The following is a 15,211-nucleotide window of genomic DNA, read 5'->3' on the forward strand; positions in this document are numbered from 1 at the left end:
TAGGGATAAAAAATAAAAATACATTTAAATTTAAATGCATTTCTCCACAGGGAATTAGTTTTAGGTGATCTAACTTTATATACAATATGTTGCATCTGTTACTAGTTATAATGGCTATATGACTGCAGTAGTCAGCAATCAAGAGATATCTTCATATCAGTATAAGTCCAGAGGGTTTACAACAAGGTGCAACACCTGGTTACACTGAAGGACAGGAAGAACAGGATGGATTTTGTCTAAAAATCCCATAAAGGAGGCTGCGCAGTTCCATGGAGAAGCAAAGGAGCAGCTGTCAAAATACTTAAGATCCTATCTGTATAATATAAGAGAAATCTAGAATTTGGAGATATAACATGCACATACCCTGTCCCCTAGCCCAGTAATCCATGTCTGCACGTAGGGCATCCACTTGAGCTCATCAGGATCAACATAAACCATTCCACAGCGACTTACTGTGGCTGGAGATGCCACAGCCAAGTCCTGAACCTGCAAATACACATTATGAAGACGACTTAAGATTTACAAGCTCCTATTATAAGAGAGTCCATTATAATCCAGCTTCATATTCTTAGTAAAGCATTAAATGTTTATTCTTGAGCTCATGTTTAAGACCCTGCAAATTAATTTATAATCCAATTTACTGTCAACAAAAGTGATCCAGTTCCACTTTCACTCTGTTTGGCTCTAACCTCAAACACCATGTGTATGGATGGAGTAAGTTTGATTCGCTCGCTGTTGGCCAAACAGAGCATCTTGTTGTCATCCAATACAGTGTTCATGTTCTCGATCCAAAGGGCATCAACTGGTCCATCACAGATAACCCACTTGTGGTCATCACTAGTGTCACTGACTGCGTCACGGACACTCAGTGCCATCAGTCCATCACGCCATTCCAATGTCAAAGTATTAATCTGAGAGGTTGACACAAAAGTTAAATAAATAATTGCAGTGAGAGAAAAGGAAATACTGCTGATGTCAGATTTAGTCTCCTGTGTGCTGTACCTCTCCATAGAGCTCTCCCATTGAGACAGATTTTGGATTGAGCACATAGGTCTTGACAGGCTGATAGAAGGGGTTGACAGCCTGGTGTCCTTTGAGATGGAGGGTCTCCAGAGTGTCTGCCAGGATGGTGTAGACAGTGGTCTTACCTCCACCACTTGGTCCAACCAACATAACTCCATGGCGAACTAACATGGTCTCATAAAGCTGGATCACCTAATAGGAAGATAAGAGGAACAGGCTTTTTAAATACTCAAAATATTTCTGATCTTTTAAAAAGATTTACGTCTGCAGCTGGAATTAACTGAGCTGAAGTGTCTGTCTTGGAATATTTTCCACTTGAACTCTACCTTCTTAGTCATGCTATCCAACGGTTGAAGGTTTCGCTTAACCAGAGACTCCACAATGGTTGAGTGTAGCACACCATAGTCATGTTCAGGGATACAAACACCAGGAAACAGGTCTGACAGGATACCACTGGAAAGGAATGGAAGATTGCCATGAACATAAACATACAGATATATAAAAAGAAAGAAAGAAGAGGTACCATACAAACTCTTACTTTTAGAACTTAATGTTCTTACTGTTATTGTGCAGTTTAACAAGAAATAACAAAGCTACTTCAGTTATTGCTCCCTTATTCACCACGGTGGGTAGCTCCACATGTTTAATTTGGCAGAGGACACAACCCCAAAAGGATTTGTGTCTGCGCCCAGGGTTGTAATAAGGATCTTTCGCAGCCAAATGTATAAATCCCTATGCTGCAGAGCAAGAAACAGTCCCTTACAATGTCAGATAGACTTACCCAAACAGCACGGCATCATCAGTGAGGAACTTTGGCAGGTTGGAGTCTCTCAGTGCTCTAATTAGAACCACATCCTCACTAAGGTGAGGGTTCTCTCTCTTCAGTGACCTATGAGCAAACATTAAAAATTATATGGATTTCTTTGTGACCTAAACATTTTTTTATATTTAATATTGCAGAGTCACTCCAGGATTTCAAATAATTGCTATACAATGAAAATAGTTATGTGTTAGTAATGGGCATCCTAAAATCTGTCTTTTATCTTCATATTGGTCATATTCACAAAAAATTGATAAAATATAAAAGGAAACCCGCATGGTTAAAGAACCAGTATGAGCATCTCTTCTAAAGTAGTTCATTTAAATAGTTGTAATTACAAAATGTGTCATTTCTTCGTCTCTTCATGTGTTTCAAACACTTTGTTATGACAAGCATCAAATAAATAAAATAAATGTAAATTATTTTTTTCAGAGAGGAACTAGAGTTTAAATGAGGAAGTGCTAGGAGCTCTTAATTGCCCCTTGGGGATAAATAAAGTCTGATTCTGATCCTAAGCTCTTAGCCTCTAATCTGAGTAATCACCAGTATCACCAGTTTCACTGGTCTTATTGTGGACAGCAGCACTTTGTCTTGAAAAGCAAATTATCTACTTAAAATGTGAAACATGTCACAGTAAACATAATGTACATGTAGCTTCAGAATACACAAAATGGTAAATGCTAAACATATCCATGTATATGTGTGTGAGACTATTTAAAATCACAGCAGTCACAGAAAGACATTTCAGAGAAGATGGTTGTCTGCCCTGATTATTCAATGCATATGTGTCCGTGTAATGCTCTGACCCTGCCATGACCAGGACAGATTTGACAGCTCTCATCCCAAAGTCATAGTGATCCTGCTGGGACAGTTGCTCTGAGCACAGCTTGTACATCTGGGTCATCTTCCTTGCGAGGGTTTTACTAGACTCAAATCCTTCTGAGTACAAAATCACCTGGAGGGAGAACAGAGAAACAAATGCAGCTGAGCTTAAGTCAATAAAAGAGGGAAAATGATAGCTTATTCTGTGGAGAAATATCAGAGAATTTAGAATAAGACACATAAACACACAAACTGGAAGTTACCTCTGCAATAAGAGCATAGTTTGGAACCATCATTGCTATTGGTCTAAAGAGAGCTTTAAGGTTGTCGGGTAATTCTGTTCTTCCAGCATAGCCTGGGTTCATAGTGATGAATGCAGCACATGTCATCACCAGCTTGATCTCCCGGCCCTCAAATAGAAACCTTGACAGCTACATAACAAAGATAAAAGAGACACTCTTGTTAGTAAAAGGTCAACTTTATTATCCTAAACTATATACTCACTATGGATAAAGTGAAATATCCATCCATCCATCCATTTTTCTTAAGCGCAATCAAATAAGGCTTTACAATACAGAAATGTATTTCTGTATTTCTTTAAGATGTCCACTTCCTGGTTAAATAAGGGTTAAAAAAAGTGTGAGTGCAGTCTTTTGTATCTTCCTCTTGACAACACCCCATCTACTGTAATACCCATGGCTATTCAAGGAGAGTTATAATATGGCCAGCAATCCATCTGCTAGTAAGTTTGGCACTGCAATTAATAATGGCAGGTAATTATTTCTACTGGAAAAGGAAATTGGCACCTCCATACAGCTTGTCAGCAGTTGGTGAAATACTCTAAAATCTGACTTTGGCCTTTATAAAACACAGTGGACCAACTATCACCAACACCCGAAATCAGTGGAGGAAATGGTGGTAAAAATGGACGTGATCATACACTCGGTGTCTTCAACCTGGTGGCAATTCAAATTTGAGTAACTTATAACAAACTTGAAATTAAATTAAACTTTTACTAATTTGTATTTTGTAAATCAAAAGCCAGAAATATCAAAACAACAAATTAGACTTGAAATATTTAACTTTATGTGAGGTGACTCTAGGACATGACAGCCGATTTTTTCTTGCAAAACTGTGTGCATGTGTTTGTATACCTTAGCAGCTTTGGCATTTCTTATGGTTATGAGCTGCTGAGCGATGACAGACAACACTTCAATGTCGATTCTGTTAAATTCGTCAAAACAACACCAGGCTCCTGACTGTGCCAGCCCACTGAAGAACCGACCCATCATCTGTATAAGAATATTGTGATTCATTAAAAACAGATATTATGTGTGGAATACCAAGACTTGAAAAGTAGTTACTACTCTTATCTTCCAAATAGTGGCAAATACTCAATTCCACTGTTAAGTGTAATTATTCAAAGAGGATTTTGTACATCTTTTGTGTTTGTAAATAGGACATCAGTAATTTTACTTTAATGGATGACATAAAGCATTGTTCAAAGTTATTTGCAGTTCATAAACAGGCTTATAAAATACCAGAAACGGCCCTTTATGCTGGTCACAGTGATTCCAAGCACCTGTCCAGCTGTAATCTATTTCAGGTGTAGTCTAGCAATGACAAAAAAGCGATCTAGGTTCATAAAACTCCTTGTAGCTGACCTTATAGTCCAGTCCATCTGAACAATTAAAGACCACACACTGGATGGCCAGCGCCTTTGCCAAGTCCTTTGTGGTCTCTGTTTTGCCCGTCCCTGCCGGCCCTGCAGGAGCACCTCCCAAGTCCAGTTGGAGAGCTCCCATAAGACAAAGGTAGCAACGGTCCTGCGTCCCAAGGCAGACAGAGAAACACAAAAATGAAGAAAAGGATCCATGTTTCTATAGAATTTAAAAAGATGACAGATAAAACAACTAACACTTAAAGAAGTCTAAATGAAATAAAACAGTGTTTACAAAAATATGCCAAGTGTAAGTTTTTCTAACTAATTTTTACATTTATCTAAACAGTTTTGGATATATAATCTGTATTTTGATTCTAATGATAAGTTATTGCCAGTAGCATATGGGGGTTTTGCTAGTATTTTGTTTTGTGGCCCGTTTGACTGTATGTATTCCGTTGTGTTTTTACAGCACTCCTGCATTTAATCATTAAACTCTGCCTCCTTCTCCCACAGTGTCTTCTGTCCTGTCCCTCTCCGCTGCTTTCTCCTTCTCCTCACCCCCCACTAATCATGGCAGATGGCTGCCCCTCGCTGGACCTGGATCTACATGAGTTTTCTTCCTGCTAAAAGGGAGCTTTTTCCTCCCACTGTCACCAAACGCTTGCTAAAAGGGGTCATCTGATTGTTTCCTTTATAAAATCATAGGGTCTTACTTTTACCTTACAACACATTGAGGTGACTGTTGTTGTGAATTGGCGCTAAATTAAATTAAAATTGAATTCTTAGACATTTTTTATTTAAGTATCACACAAAATTGAAGAACAGTCTAAATATACTTACAACTGGAACTCTACATTTGTGTGAATGTAGTTTTATATTCTCCATTACCGTGAGTGGTGTGATGACCAGCCTAGGACAAGCTCCCAGATATTCATAGCCATAAATGTAAGTGGACAGTGCCATTGTGGCTACACAGTTATTAAGGTCCATGTCCCAGTAGTAGCGCAGCTGTCTCTGCCATTCAAAGCTGGACCTGTTGTCAACCTGAAGAAAACCTTAAGTCAGTTGAAGGTGGTGACTTGTTACTAACTTGTTTTTGTTTTTATAACACTGATCACAGGAAAAATCAGGTAACTATAGTCAGTGTCCCGCTAACACTACACTGTTGTACCTTTTGTCGAACTAGATCAGTGACTATGTCTCTAGCGTGAACATCAATGGTGATGAGGGCTGTGATGATATTACGATGTAAAGCAGGGAGCTGTCCTCGTACCAATGCTGCTAGGGCATTCAGTCTCTGGAGTGCACAGAAACATAATCAAGCAAGCATCCTTGGGTTATAACGTTGAAATTAAAGAGCAAAAAAAGTCCAGGTTTGTTTGATGAGGTTAAAATGTAACCACAGAATTAAAGAAGCAGTAAAAGAATCTGTACTGTGATTTACTTCAAAGTTGGTGCCTTCAAATTTCTGCAAGGCAGCAAAATGGTCATGGTCTCCCTCCAGGCACGCATCCATGTCCCTGCACCACATCAGCTGTGATATGGTCAGCACCACCTGGTGGGCATAAAGACAAAGTGAAGTTAAATCTTTTATAAACAAAACTGAGCAAAAAGTATCAAAAAAGTATATAAATAAATTGAGAAACCTATGAAAGCTTTAGATATGACAGCAAGAGTCTGGTTGACTCATAAACAGTTATGCAGTGCTAATTGTTAATATACCTATAAAATGGAATTTAGTAGTAATGATTTCCTGATCTGTTCCAGTGCCAATCTAATAAATGACTATACACAGGATAGCATGCACCTGTGCTCCTTCGAAAGTCTAAAAGGCTCTAGCACCCAACTTTCCTTTAACACACGTGTGTGTGTGTGTGTTCGTGTATTTGTGTACCTGTGACGGGTGTCCTGCCACCACCCATTCCTCTCTAGACTTCTTCTGGTAGTCTACAATGGCAGCCTTGCTGAGCTGTCGCAGTGAGGAGAACATAGCCTCCTCCACTTTGCAAAGCCAGTCTTCCACATTTCCCTGTGCTTTCAGACCTTTAGCCAAACCCACCTTCAAGCACAGAACCACAGAATCAGTTAGGGTTGAGGATTTGATTACACCTCTTGTGCTTATTATACTATTTTGTAATTGACACCTGAGCAAAGACTGGAGTTTTTCATGTGAATAAGAAAACCCAGAGCAGCAAACAGATGTCAACAAAAGAATTCTTGTAAAACAAATGTCCATGATAACATCACCATTCATGTCTTATTATGTTTCTAGTTTTGGGTGCAAACTAAGACTTGGGATGTCCCTTTTATGCCTTAATTGGTACTTGCTAAGTCCTTGCACTTGAGATACAGTAGTTCTTACTATACTAAGATGGTTGCCAAGTGAGAGAGAAGTAGTATTTATTAAAGAGAGCTCAAACTATAAAATCCACACTTGCATTAAAAATTACATATACTTTGTGATTAGGATATAATATTATTCTTTAAGACTGTTCTCTTAGATTTTGTGCATGTGAGCTTCTTGCTTTCAAATGACTGGCTACCTAAGAATCATATCTTACTTGTATCTCAATGACTGGTTCAATTTAGGAATTCTAACCTGCCAAATGAGTAAAAAACATCAGAAAGTTTTTCTACTTTATAACAAAGACCTAAAGAGAGAATAACATGCAGAATTAAACACAGACAATAATGACCAGATGACTGAAGGTTCCTCAAGCCTGACCTTTTCTCCCTCAGGGGACACCATATTCAGGATGTCTGTGCTATATATGGTCTTCTGCTCTCCATCATCCAACATTTCTGGAGTACCAGAAGGTTCTTCAGGCAATAAAGCAAACTCCAGTCGAGTGATGGCATCAAAACACTTCCTGAGGTGAGGCTGCACTGCCTGAGGGTTACGTGTCTGAGCAAGAATCTTTAGCAGTTCATCATTGGATAAGAAGTAAAACCTGTAAGTCACAGACAAAAGGTACATAGCACAGCATGCAAACAATCTAACAATAATGTTTGTCATTTTCTAAAAACAAAAAATGTAAAATATGAATAATTAGACATTAAGAGATCAGATTGTCTATGAAACATATCTAAAGGAAGGAAAAGAATATTACATTGCCATGATCTTCAATCAGATGTCGATAGACTAAACATGAAAATTGTTGCTTTCAAAATGTACTTTTGGTGAACCCAGATTACCGCGGCATCCACAAATAATCTTTCAAACTCCGCATCTTTAATTGCATTTAAAAATTAAACATGCTGCCGATTGATTTTTATGAATCAATCGGCAGCATGAGATTTTTATGAAGATCAAGCAAAGTGAAGTTTAAAACAGTCCATTCAAAATGTGTGTAAATTCAAAATTTACACTGTTGTTGTAGAAGTCTCAAAAACTCAAAGAATGCACAAAACTTGCATATCAAATATGATATACTTGGTGTGGTGGAATAAGGGATTTTAAAATCACATACAACCATATTTTATTCACACAACAGAAAACATCAAATGTCACAACAAATTTAAAAAAAATGAGGACAGGGCCGTGTTTATGACTGTGTAGCATCCCATCTTATTTTAACTGGGATGTCTGGGAACTGAAGATACTAGTTGCTGGTGTCTGGTGTTGACAGCATTGTTTTTCTACTCTTATCTGAGGCTTCTAGCTGCAATACAGTGTACAGGCCTGCTTTTCTATCATGTAACAAACAAACAAATCATGTGTGCATAGTACCTTGGGAAGATGGCTCTCTTGGACTCCAGGTAAGCTTCCAGACACTTCTGTATCTCATCCAAAAGAGCATTGTTCTGCTGCAAAGTCTCCAACAGACCTTTTGGAATAAAACAACAGGCTTGTATGCAGTGTGTCAGCATAGTCGCCTTCATGAATGCATGTATTTGCATGTACAGTAATTCTGCCTTCGTCTTTCAGCATTAACATCCCTACAATGCTGTTTTAATGCATCGTGTTTGGTCACTGTGGCGTGGTGACACCTGAGCGACATCCGCAATCATGCCTCGCCGGCTTAAAGTCTGAACTGGGTCCTGTCTGTCTTTTGTTGTTGTTGTGGGTGATGTGTTCAGCTGTGAGCTGCAAAGCTACAGCCGTGTGTGTAAAACAGCAACCATGAAAATAAAGAATGCTGAAAACCGCTGAAACACAGTCGCGTCTGTCATGAATCATTTACAGTCACATACCAGTCTGTGTGGCTGCATCAAAAGCATTGGGCATCCAGTTAACTTTAGCCATGATCTCTTCCCAGGACTTGTCAACTTTAAGAAACATTTCTGACTCAGCAGGCAGCTGTCTTTTTATGTCTGGAGCCAAAAAGATACTTTCTAGGTATAACCAGTTCCTTTGACATGTAAGCCACTCCTCCTAGAAAGGAAAAAAAGAAACACAGTGAGCAGACAGAGTATATAAAATGCATAGGAATTAATGAAAAAGACAAAAAACTCAACAATGTTCCCTTAAACCATCTACTGAACTCAGTAAACTTTGAAAAATAATTTTGCAAGTATTTTGTTTTCTTTTCTACAGCCACTGAGGAAAGCCAATGTGAATGAAACTGGATCTGCATTTAAGAAAGCAAACCTTTATTACAGCTGAACCAGTTTCACTTAGAAATAAACTATTTTAAAAGACTTTACCAATGTTTGGTTAAAAAGGATCAGCTGTGTCAGCAATTTCTTGACCCTCCCCTTGATGGGAGCTACATAGCGTGAGGATGCCACTGCGCCCACACTGATAATGCTGTCATCCAGGAGTACCTTCACACATAAATAAACACAGAGGGATGAAACATAAACATTTAGAGATACTGAAACACTGGTGATGTTTTACAATAGACTGCATGAAAGTGCAACTCATCACAACCTGGATATCATCCGTGCCTCCCAAGATAAAGACATCCTTAGTGTCACCATGGGACAGCACAGTAAACTCTGTGTTCTTCCACAAATCCTCCACCTGCAAGACCCATTAGGAGTGCTTCATCAACACGCAGTAACACATGGAATTTCTTAAATATCGTTTTGCATGCATGTTTATTCTCCCATAAACGTGAATTTCCAAAAGGAGCGTAGATATTGTGTTGAGTAGTGTGCTAAATCTGTCACTGCAGCCAAAACAGTTAACCTGTCTATGGTGGAAACATCTGCTGCATTAGACCTCTTATGCTATTATAGTTATAGCCATGTAACGTGTCGTATCTTGTCTTGTTAATTGGTTATGCAAACGTAGCTAACTGTTTCTTCCCTTTTACACTAATAGATTAGCATTTTTTCTCTGAAATCAAGTAACATTTGAGTGGCTTTTACTCATATTTGGGTATAAAATGTGGGGATAGTATATTAAATAGAGAGATATGTAAATGTAACTTCTAATTTAGTACTTTTAATGAGATGTAATATCTGTATAAATAGTTATATTTAACCCACATACCTTTGTGATAATGGTCTCCATTGATGCCTCACCTGAAGCTTGTCCTGAAACCTAAAAGTTAATATTTGTGTCAGTTCCTAAGGAGTTTGCCATAACTATAGTTGCAATTTAATGATGAGCTGATAAATTTGGGATCTCTAATCAATCTGTAACTTTTATTAGGTATTAGGATGTGTTGTGTACTCAGTAGTACCCAGAGTCTCCTAAGCAGAACAAGCAAATCTCATATTATATACATTTTACCTCCTGAATCTCCTTGCCATATGAGAAAACACTGAGCTCCTCTAAACCAGCTATGGTAAGTTCATCCACATTGAGGGAAGTCCCCACCAAAGACTCCAAAGTCTTCCAATGTTCCGGTTTCAGACATGGGTTACGAAGATCAGTGATCACAGGCAGCTAAAAAAAAAGAACACATAAATACCACTTGGGCAGTCACAAAAACAGTCTATTACTTTCAGCCCATATTTTAATGTGGTATGATTTTATAAAGAGGCTGCTAGCAACATTATCTATGAAACAAAAAATATGAGATATTTCATAACACTTTTTTTCTACCCACTCTGTGCATCATCACGTCCACCTTGTTCTTCAGACAGGGAACTATATTGTTACGTGGCAGACCCTTTTCAAGCTGGTTGACGTACTTGTTGTGTTTGTTGACTTGTGAGCTAAACTGCTCCATGTCCAGTTGTTGAAGCGTGCTCTAGTGATGGATAAAATGAAAGAACACAGTAGAGCTAATGGCATTCATTTATAAACTGTACTTTATAGTGTATGCATGGACAGACTTGCTATACAGTGGAGGAAATAATCATTTAATCCCCTGCTAAATTTGTAACTTGGCTCACTTACAAAGAAATGAACAGTGTCTTGTTTTCATGGTGAGAGACGGAATATCATCTAAATATCCATATAAATAAACAGTGCATAAAAGTTATAAATTATTTTGCATGTAATTAATTGAAATCATTAAGTGAAAGTATTTGTTCCTGAAGAAAAACATGACTTTGTACTTTACAGAGAAACCTTTGTTGGTAAGCACAGCGGTAAGATTTTTCTCGTAATTTATCACCAGGTTTGCACACAGGAGGGATTTTGGCCCACTTCTCTTTAATGGAAAACTCTCTAATCCTAAAAGATTTAGAGCTATCTTAACAGTCACATGGCTGTTCCTTCCATAGATTTTTCTATCGGGATTCAGGTCAACAGACTGAATTGGCCATTCAATAACATTAATGTGCTTCCTATTTAGCCGCTCCATTGTTGCCTTGGTGGTATGTTAGGGTCATTGTTATGCTGGAAGATCCATCCACAGTGTTCTTCAGTGTTCTGGCTGAGGGAACTAAATTCCCAAGATTTTGTGTATAGGGCCCTGTCCCAGCTTGATATTACTTTTATCCAACCACAGCAATTTCTTCAAAGTCTTCTCTGAATCATTTAGATGTTTTTTTTTCTTGTCAAAGTTTATAAGTCAAGTGTACAGTTAGCTTTGATTTTGAGGCAGCACAGTATGAAAGAGAAGGTTTACAGATACAGAACATTTAATACCAGAGACAGACGCTGACTAACATGCTACATTTCATCTTTATTATTTTCTAGTTGTGTTAGTGTTGCCATCACAAGTCTTTAGGTCATCCATTGCATCCAACACTGGTCTAAGCAGTGATGTAGAAATCAACAATGGCTTCATAACTTCACACAAAGGATCCATGAGACGTCCAAAATCATCAAAGATAGCTGGAACATAGGCTCTGTCTAAATTATTTTCAGCCTTCCTTCTCGCTGTTTCCTTTTGTGATGTTTCAACATTTCCCTTCAGCTCCTCCAGTTTGTCCTTGTTTATCAGTGCACTTGAAAGATGGAGCAGACACATCAGAGTCAAAATCATAACTAAGCCTTTGGTAGTTGTGACACCACTCATGGTCAACTGTGCTGCTGCCATCAAAGTTTCTGCCAGTCACAAACAAACTGATGAATGCTGACATGAAGGACTGACACACACAAACTCACACACAGAGTGGCCTCTATGACACGGCTCAGCTGTGGGTGGGTCAAAGTACTTTCATTTCAATTCCAAAAAGTCACGTTCTCTGTGGGTTCATACTAGCAGCTCCACATTTTTAACATTTGTATTTGTGAGTGTATGTTCAGACATTCAGACTGCAGACATTTCTTTTTTTTTCTTTTCTTTTTCTTTTTTTGTGTCCCGTTTGGATCTTTAGTCATCAGAATTGTTGTCTTAAGGCCAAGAAAGATGCCAAGCGGATTTATTTTACCAAGTGGATCATCATGGCCTTGCCATATTGGTCCATTTGATTGACCTTTATTATAATTATGTATTTATTTTATTTTCGGTTGCTACAAATGGGACAGACATGACTGGGGGATAGGACAGGGAGAAAGAATGAAAGAAAGAGAGGGAGAGAAAGAAAGAAAAACAAGCAAAACACCTGGATCACCTGTATGGAGAAAAAAAACAGAAGAGAAAGCAAACAAAAAAAGAGCAACATAATAAAAAACAGCACCATCACAACAAACTAGCTAGCAGTAGATAACAGTAGATACTAAATATTAAACGATATTGTGCAGCACGCAAGATAGACAGCGCACAATGTGCTTTGAGGCAGCAGCCAAGAAAGGTGTAGTCCGCGTCTGTGAACACCCGTGTGCACACCTGTGTGGATCAGCATGCTTGTATTCCAAAGGTTTCTCCATGTAACGATCTGCTAGGGAGTGTGGGGAGCCACAGCCCTGTCCTCCAGGGTATGAGGGTACGGAGCAGAGGCCAGAGGGGGTTGCGGTGGCGTGCCCGCGGGCTCTGCCGGCAGCCAGCTGTGCCAGAGAGGACCGAGCTTCAGGCCCAGAGGCCAGAGGCCTGAGGGCATCCCATCCCCCGGAAGGGGCCCAGCCGGGCCACAGGCGCCAGGCCCCGCCAATCGGCCACCAGGAGTGAGCCGGTACATACATGAGCGCCCAGCCCCAGACGACAAGGACCACCAACACACCAACGTCTGAGGGCATCAGCCACCGGCAGGGAGTGTGGTGAGGGGAGATAGGCCTCCGTACTTTAGAGGGCCTGAGATGTACCCAGAGAGGTTGAGTCTAAGACCCAACCTGACATATAGACACAGACGAACAGGCGTACGCGGACACAGACATGCATTCCCACCCCATATGCACAACCAAATACTCGGCACTCACCCAACGTGTAGACAGACACAAATAGACACTGCACAGATAGTCGCACTCCCCAAACATACTCTATATCCCAGGTCCAGGTACCCCCGCCCTCAGAGGGGCAAGCCGCACCTAGACCCAGGAGATGTAACCCTTCTCTCTGGGGTGGAGGCAAGCGGACCACCTCCTTATCTGCAGTAGCAGGGAGGCCCCGCATCCCAGACCCCAATCTGACGGCCAGCACCTCCTCCCAGCCCCCCAGCCCTGACGGCTAACAGAACCGGGGTGAGTGAAGACCCCAAACCTCCCTGCGCCCACTCACAAATTGAGCAGGTGGTGAAAGAATTACTTTCAGTGCTGTAGATATAGAATTAAACGTTTGCACCTCACCTGCTGCCATCCGTTCTGTAAAGGGTCCCATTGCTCCAGAGAGGTCCAGAGCAACTGCTTTAGCTTGAACATTGCCGTCAGCTGCTCCAGTGACTCAAATTTGGTCACCTCCATCTTTATTAATTAAAAACAGAGAATGGGAGAGTAAGTTGTTTTCAGGTGGTCAGAAATTTGGCTTTCAAAATTAAAGTAACAACTTTTTTTTAGCACACATTGAAACTGTTATGGCCTGATCTAATTTCTATGAAATATGTTTACATTGAAAGAAGAAATACCTTGAATTTCTTCTGGTAGGCTATGCAGGAGGATGCTTTGGCCTGTAGCTTTTCTATGGAAATCTTGATCTCCCTCAACAGCAGATGCACTTGTGATGAATCAGCATTGATGTCTAGAATTTGTGGATCCTACACATTGAAATCCACAAGTTTTTAATTATACCAAATGTATTTTGTTTTTTTAATTGTCCATTAGTTAGCATTATTAAAAAGAAAAATAACAACAAAATTAAAAACAAAGTCATCATCTTTTTATACCTGCAATTTAAGCTGGATTTTCATGTCCTCCTGTTTGATTTCCTTTATATCCTTCTGCAAGCAGCTGCAAAACTTTTCCATAGTACCATTCCGCTGTAGCACTGCCTTTAGCATGACAGAGCTTAACGACTCAATAAAGGGTTCCAGTGCGGCAAACTTCACAAGATCTTCTGGTGGTGTGGGAACTGAGTACATGTTGATCAGATCGTACATTTTGGATACTGATTTCTGCTCTTCTTTTATTTCTATAATCTAGCAAAACAAAAAATGGAAATATGGAGTCAAGTAAAGCAGAGAAAGGAAGCTGAGGAAAAAGAAAACAAGCTGCTGTTTTATTGGTTTATTGGATTTAATTATTAAACAGGAGCGTCTCACCCTCTCCTGAATCTCATCCACAAATGTGAGAAAGTCAGCCAGCTGAGCTGTAGTAGAAGGACTGAAACCTAGTTTAACTTCGGCCTCACAAACTTCCGTCACTATGGCGTCTACTTTCCTCTTAGCGAGTTGGGTGAGCATGTGATTGATGACCTTAAATCACATTTTATGGTCAAAAACATTTCCAAATGTTTCCAAAACAATCAAGAGTAAAATTTAGATGAAAAACAAAAAACAAAATAATAATGGGAAAAAAAATACATTTTAGTGGACTAACTTATTGAGTGTATTGCATGCATGTGCAGATAGGCTAATCCTAACCTCCAGATTTCGGAGGGAAGATGACACAAGCTTCTCTTTGAGCTGTCCTTTGTCCACAACCAGTAAACCAAGATGTGTCCTCTGCTGAATACCCGCGGCTTCCTTTTGCTGTGTGGGGTATAACTTGAGCGCTTTTTGAAAGAAGGATAAATCTGTGAGATAAAATCAAGAATTATCAGCAAAAAAGGAAATAACATGTATCTTGTGGTTTCTTTGCTTTTTGTAAACAAACCACAAGAACAATAAGTTAACAAGTAAAACTTATTAACTTATTATTCTTCGTGACTTTATTTTATTTTCTCCTATTCAGAAACATGTCCAATATCCCCATTTTGCTTTTTTAGACCGAACGTTTTCCCAAGAATATTAAAAGCATTTATAATGTAAGGTGTTCTAAAATAAACATAACAACCATCAAACTAAGAATGAAAAAAATGTTTTAAAAAATCAATATAGTATAGGCTACAACAATTGATTGACCCTGTACTGTTACCTAAACCTACAGTGATAAGAAAGATTCCATGTCATATCCATATCATTACGTACACTGACTTTTACTTGTAGAGAGACTCTGCCAAACTTGTAAAGAACAATTTAATTTGCTGAGAACAATCAAACTGTGGGGTCTATGATCCAAGCTATGA

General features: G+C 39.3%; 1 protein-coding gene across 1 annotated transcript in view; it reads right to left on the minus strand.

The window, feature by feature from the left end:
- Positions 1-15,211, minus strand: part of dnah6 (dynein, axonemal, heavy chain 6) — a 52,903-nt gene that overhangs the window by 29,201 nt on the left and 8,491 nt on the right. The window contains exons 15-40 of the mRNA XM_080881478.1: positions 14,568-14,719; positions 14,247-14,399; positions 13,872-14,123; positions 13,614-13,742; positions 13,339-13,452; positions 10,331-10,474; positions 10,012-10,167; positions 9,769-9,819; positions 9,202-9,294; positions 8,976-9,095; positions 8,523-8,703; positions 8,059-8,155; positions 7,054-7,279; positions 6,223-6,387; positions 5,773-5,883; positions 5,500-5,625; positions 5,217-5,372; positions 4,330-4,491; positions 3,820-3,957; positions 2,929-3,096; positions 2,650-2,798; positions 1,805-1,912; positions 1,350-1,476; positions 1,003-1,215; positions 690-911; positions 364-486 (exon numbers count right to left, since the gene is read on the minus strand). Of these exons, the coding sequence (XP_080737604.1) occupies positions 364-486; positions 690-911; positions 1,003-1,215; positions 1,350-1,476; positions 1,805-1,912; positions 2,650-2,798; positions 2,929-3,096; positions 3,820-3,957; positions 4,330-4,491; positions 5,217-5,372; positions 5,500-5,625; positions 5,773-5,883; positions 6,223-6,387; positions 7,054-7,279; positions 8,059-8,155; positions 8,523-8,703; positions 8,976-9,095; positions 9,202-9,294; positions 9,769-9,819; positions 10,012-10,167; positions 10,331-10,474; positions 13,339-13,452; positions 13,614-13,742; positions 13,872-14,123; positions 14,247-14,399; positions 14,568-14,719 (3,836 nt within the window). The remainder of the gene's footprint in view (positions 1-363; positions 487-689; positions 912-1,002; positions 1,216-1,349; positions 1,477-1,804; positions 1,913-2,649; positions 2,799-2,928; positions 3,097-3,819; positions 3,958-4,329; positions 4,492-5,216; positions 5,373-5,499; positions 5,626-5,772; positions 5,884-6,222; positions 6,388-7,053; positions 7,280-8,058; positions 8,156-8,522; positions 8,704-8,975; positions 9,096-9,201; positions 9,295-9,768; positions 9,820-10,011; positions 10,168-10,330; positions 10,475-13,338; positions 13,453-13,613; positions 13,743-13,871; positions 14,124-14,246; positions 14,400-14,567; positions 14,720-15,211) is intronic.

Source organism: Rhamphochromis sp. 'chilingali' (assembly GCF_963969265.1).
Source record: "Rhamphochromis sp. 'chilingali' genome assembly, chromosome: 4".
NCBI lineage: Eukaryota > Metazoa > Chordata > Actinopteri > Cichliformes > Cichlidae > Rhamphochromis > Rhamphochromis sp. 'chilingali'.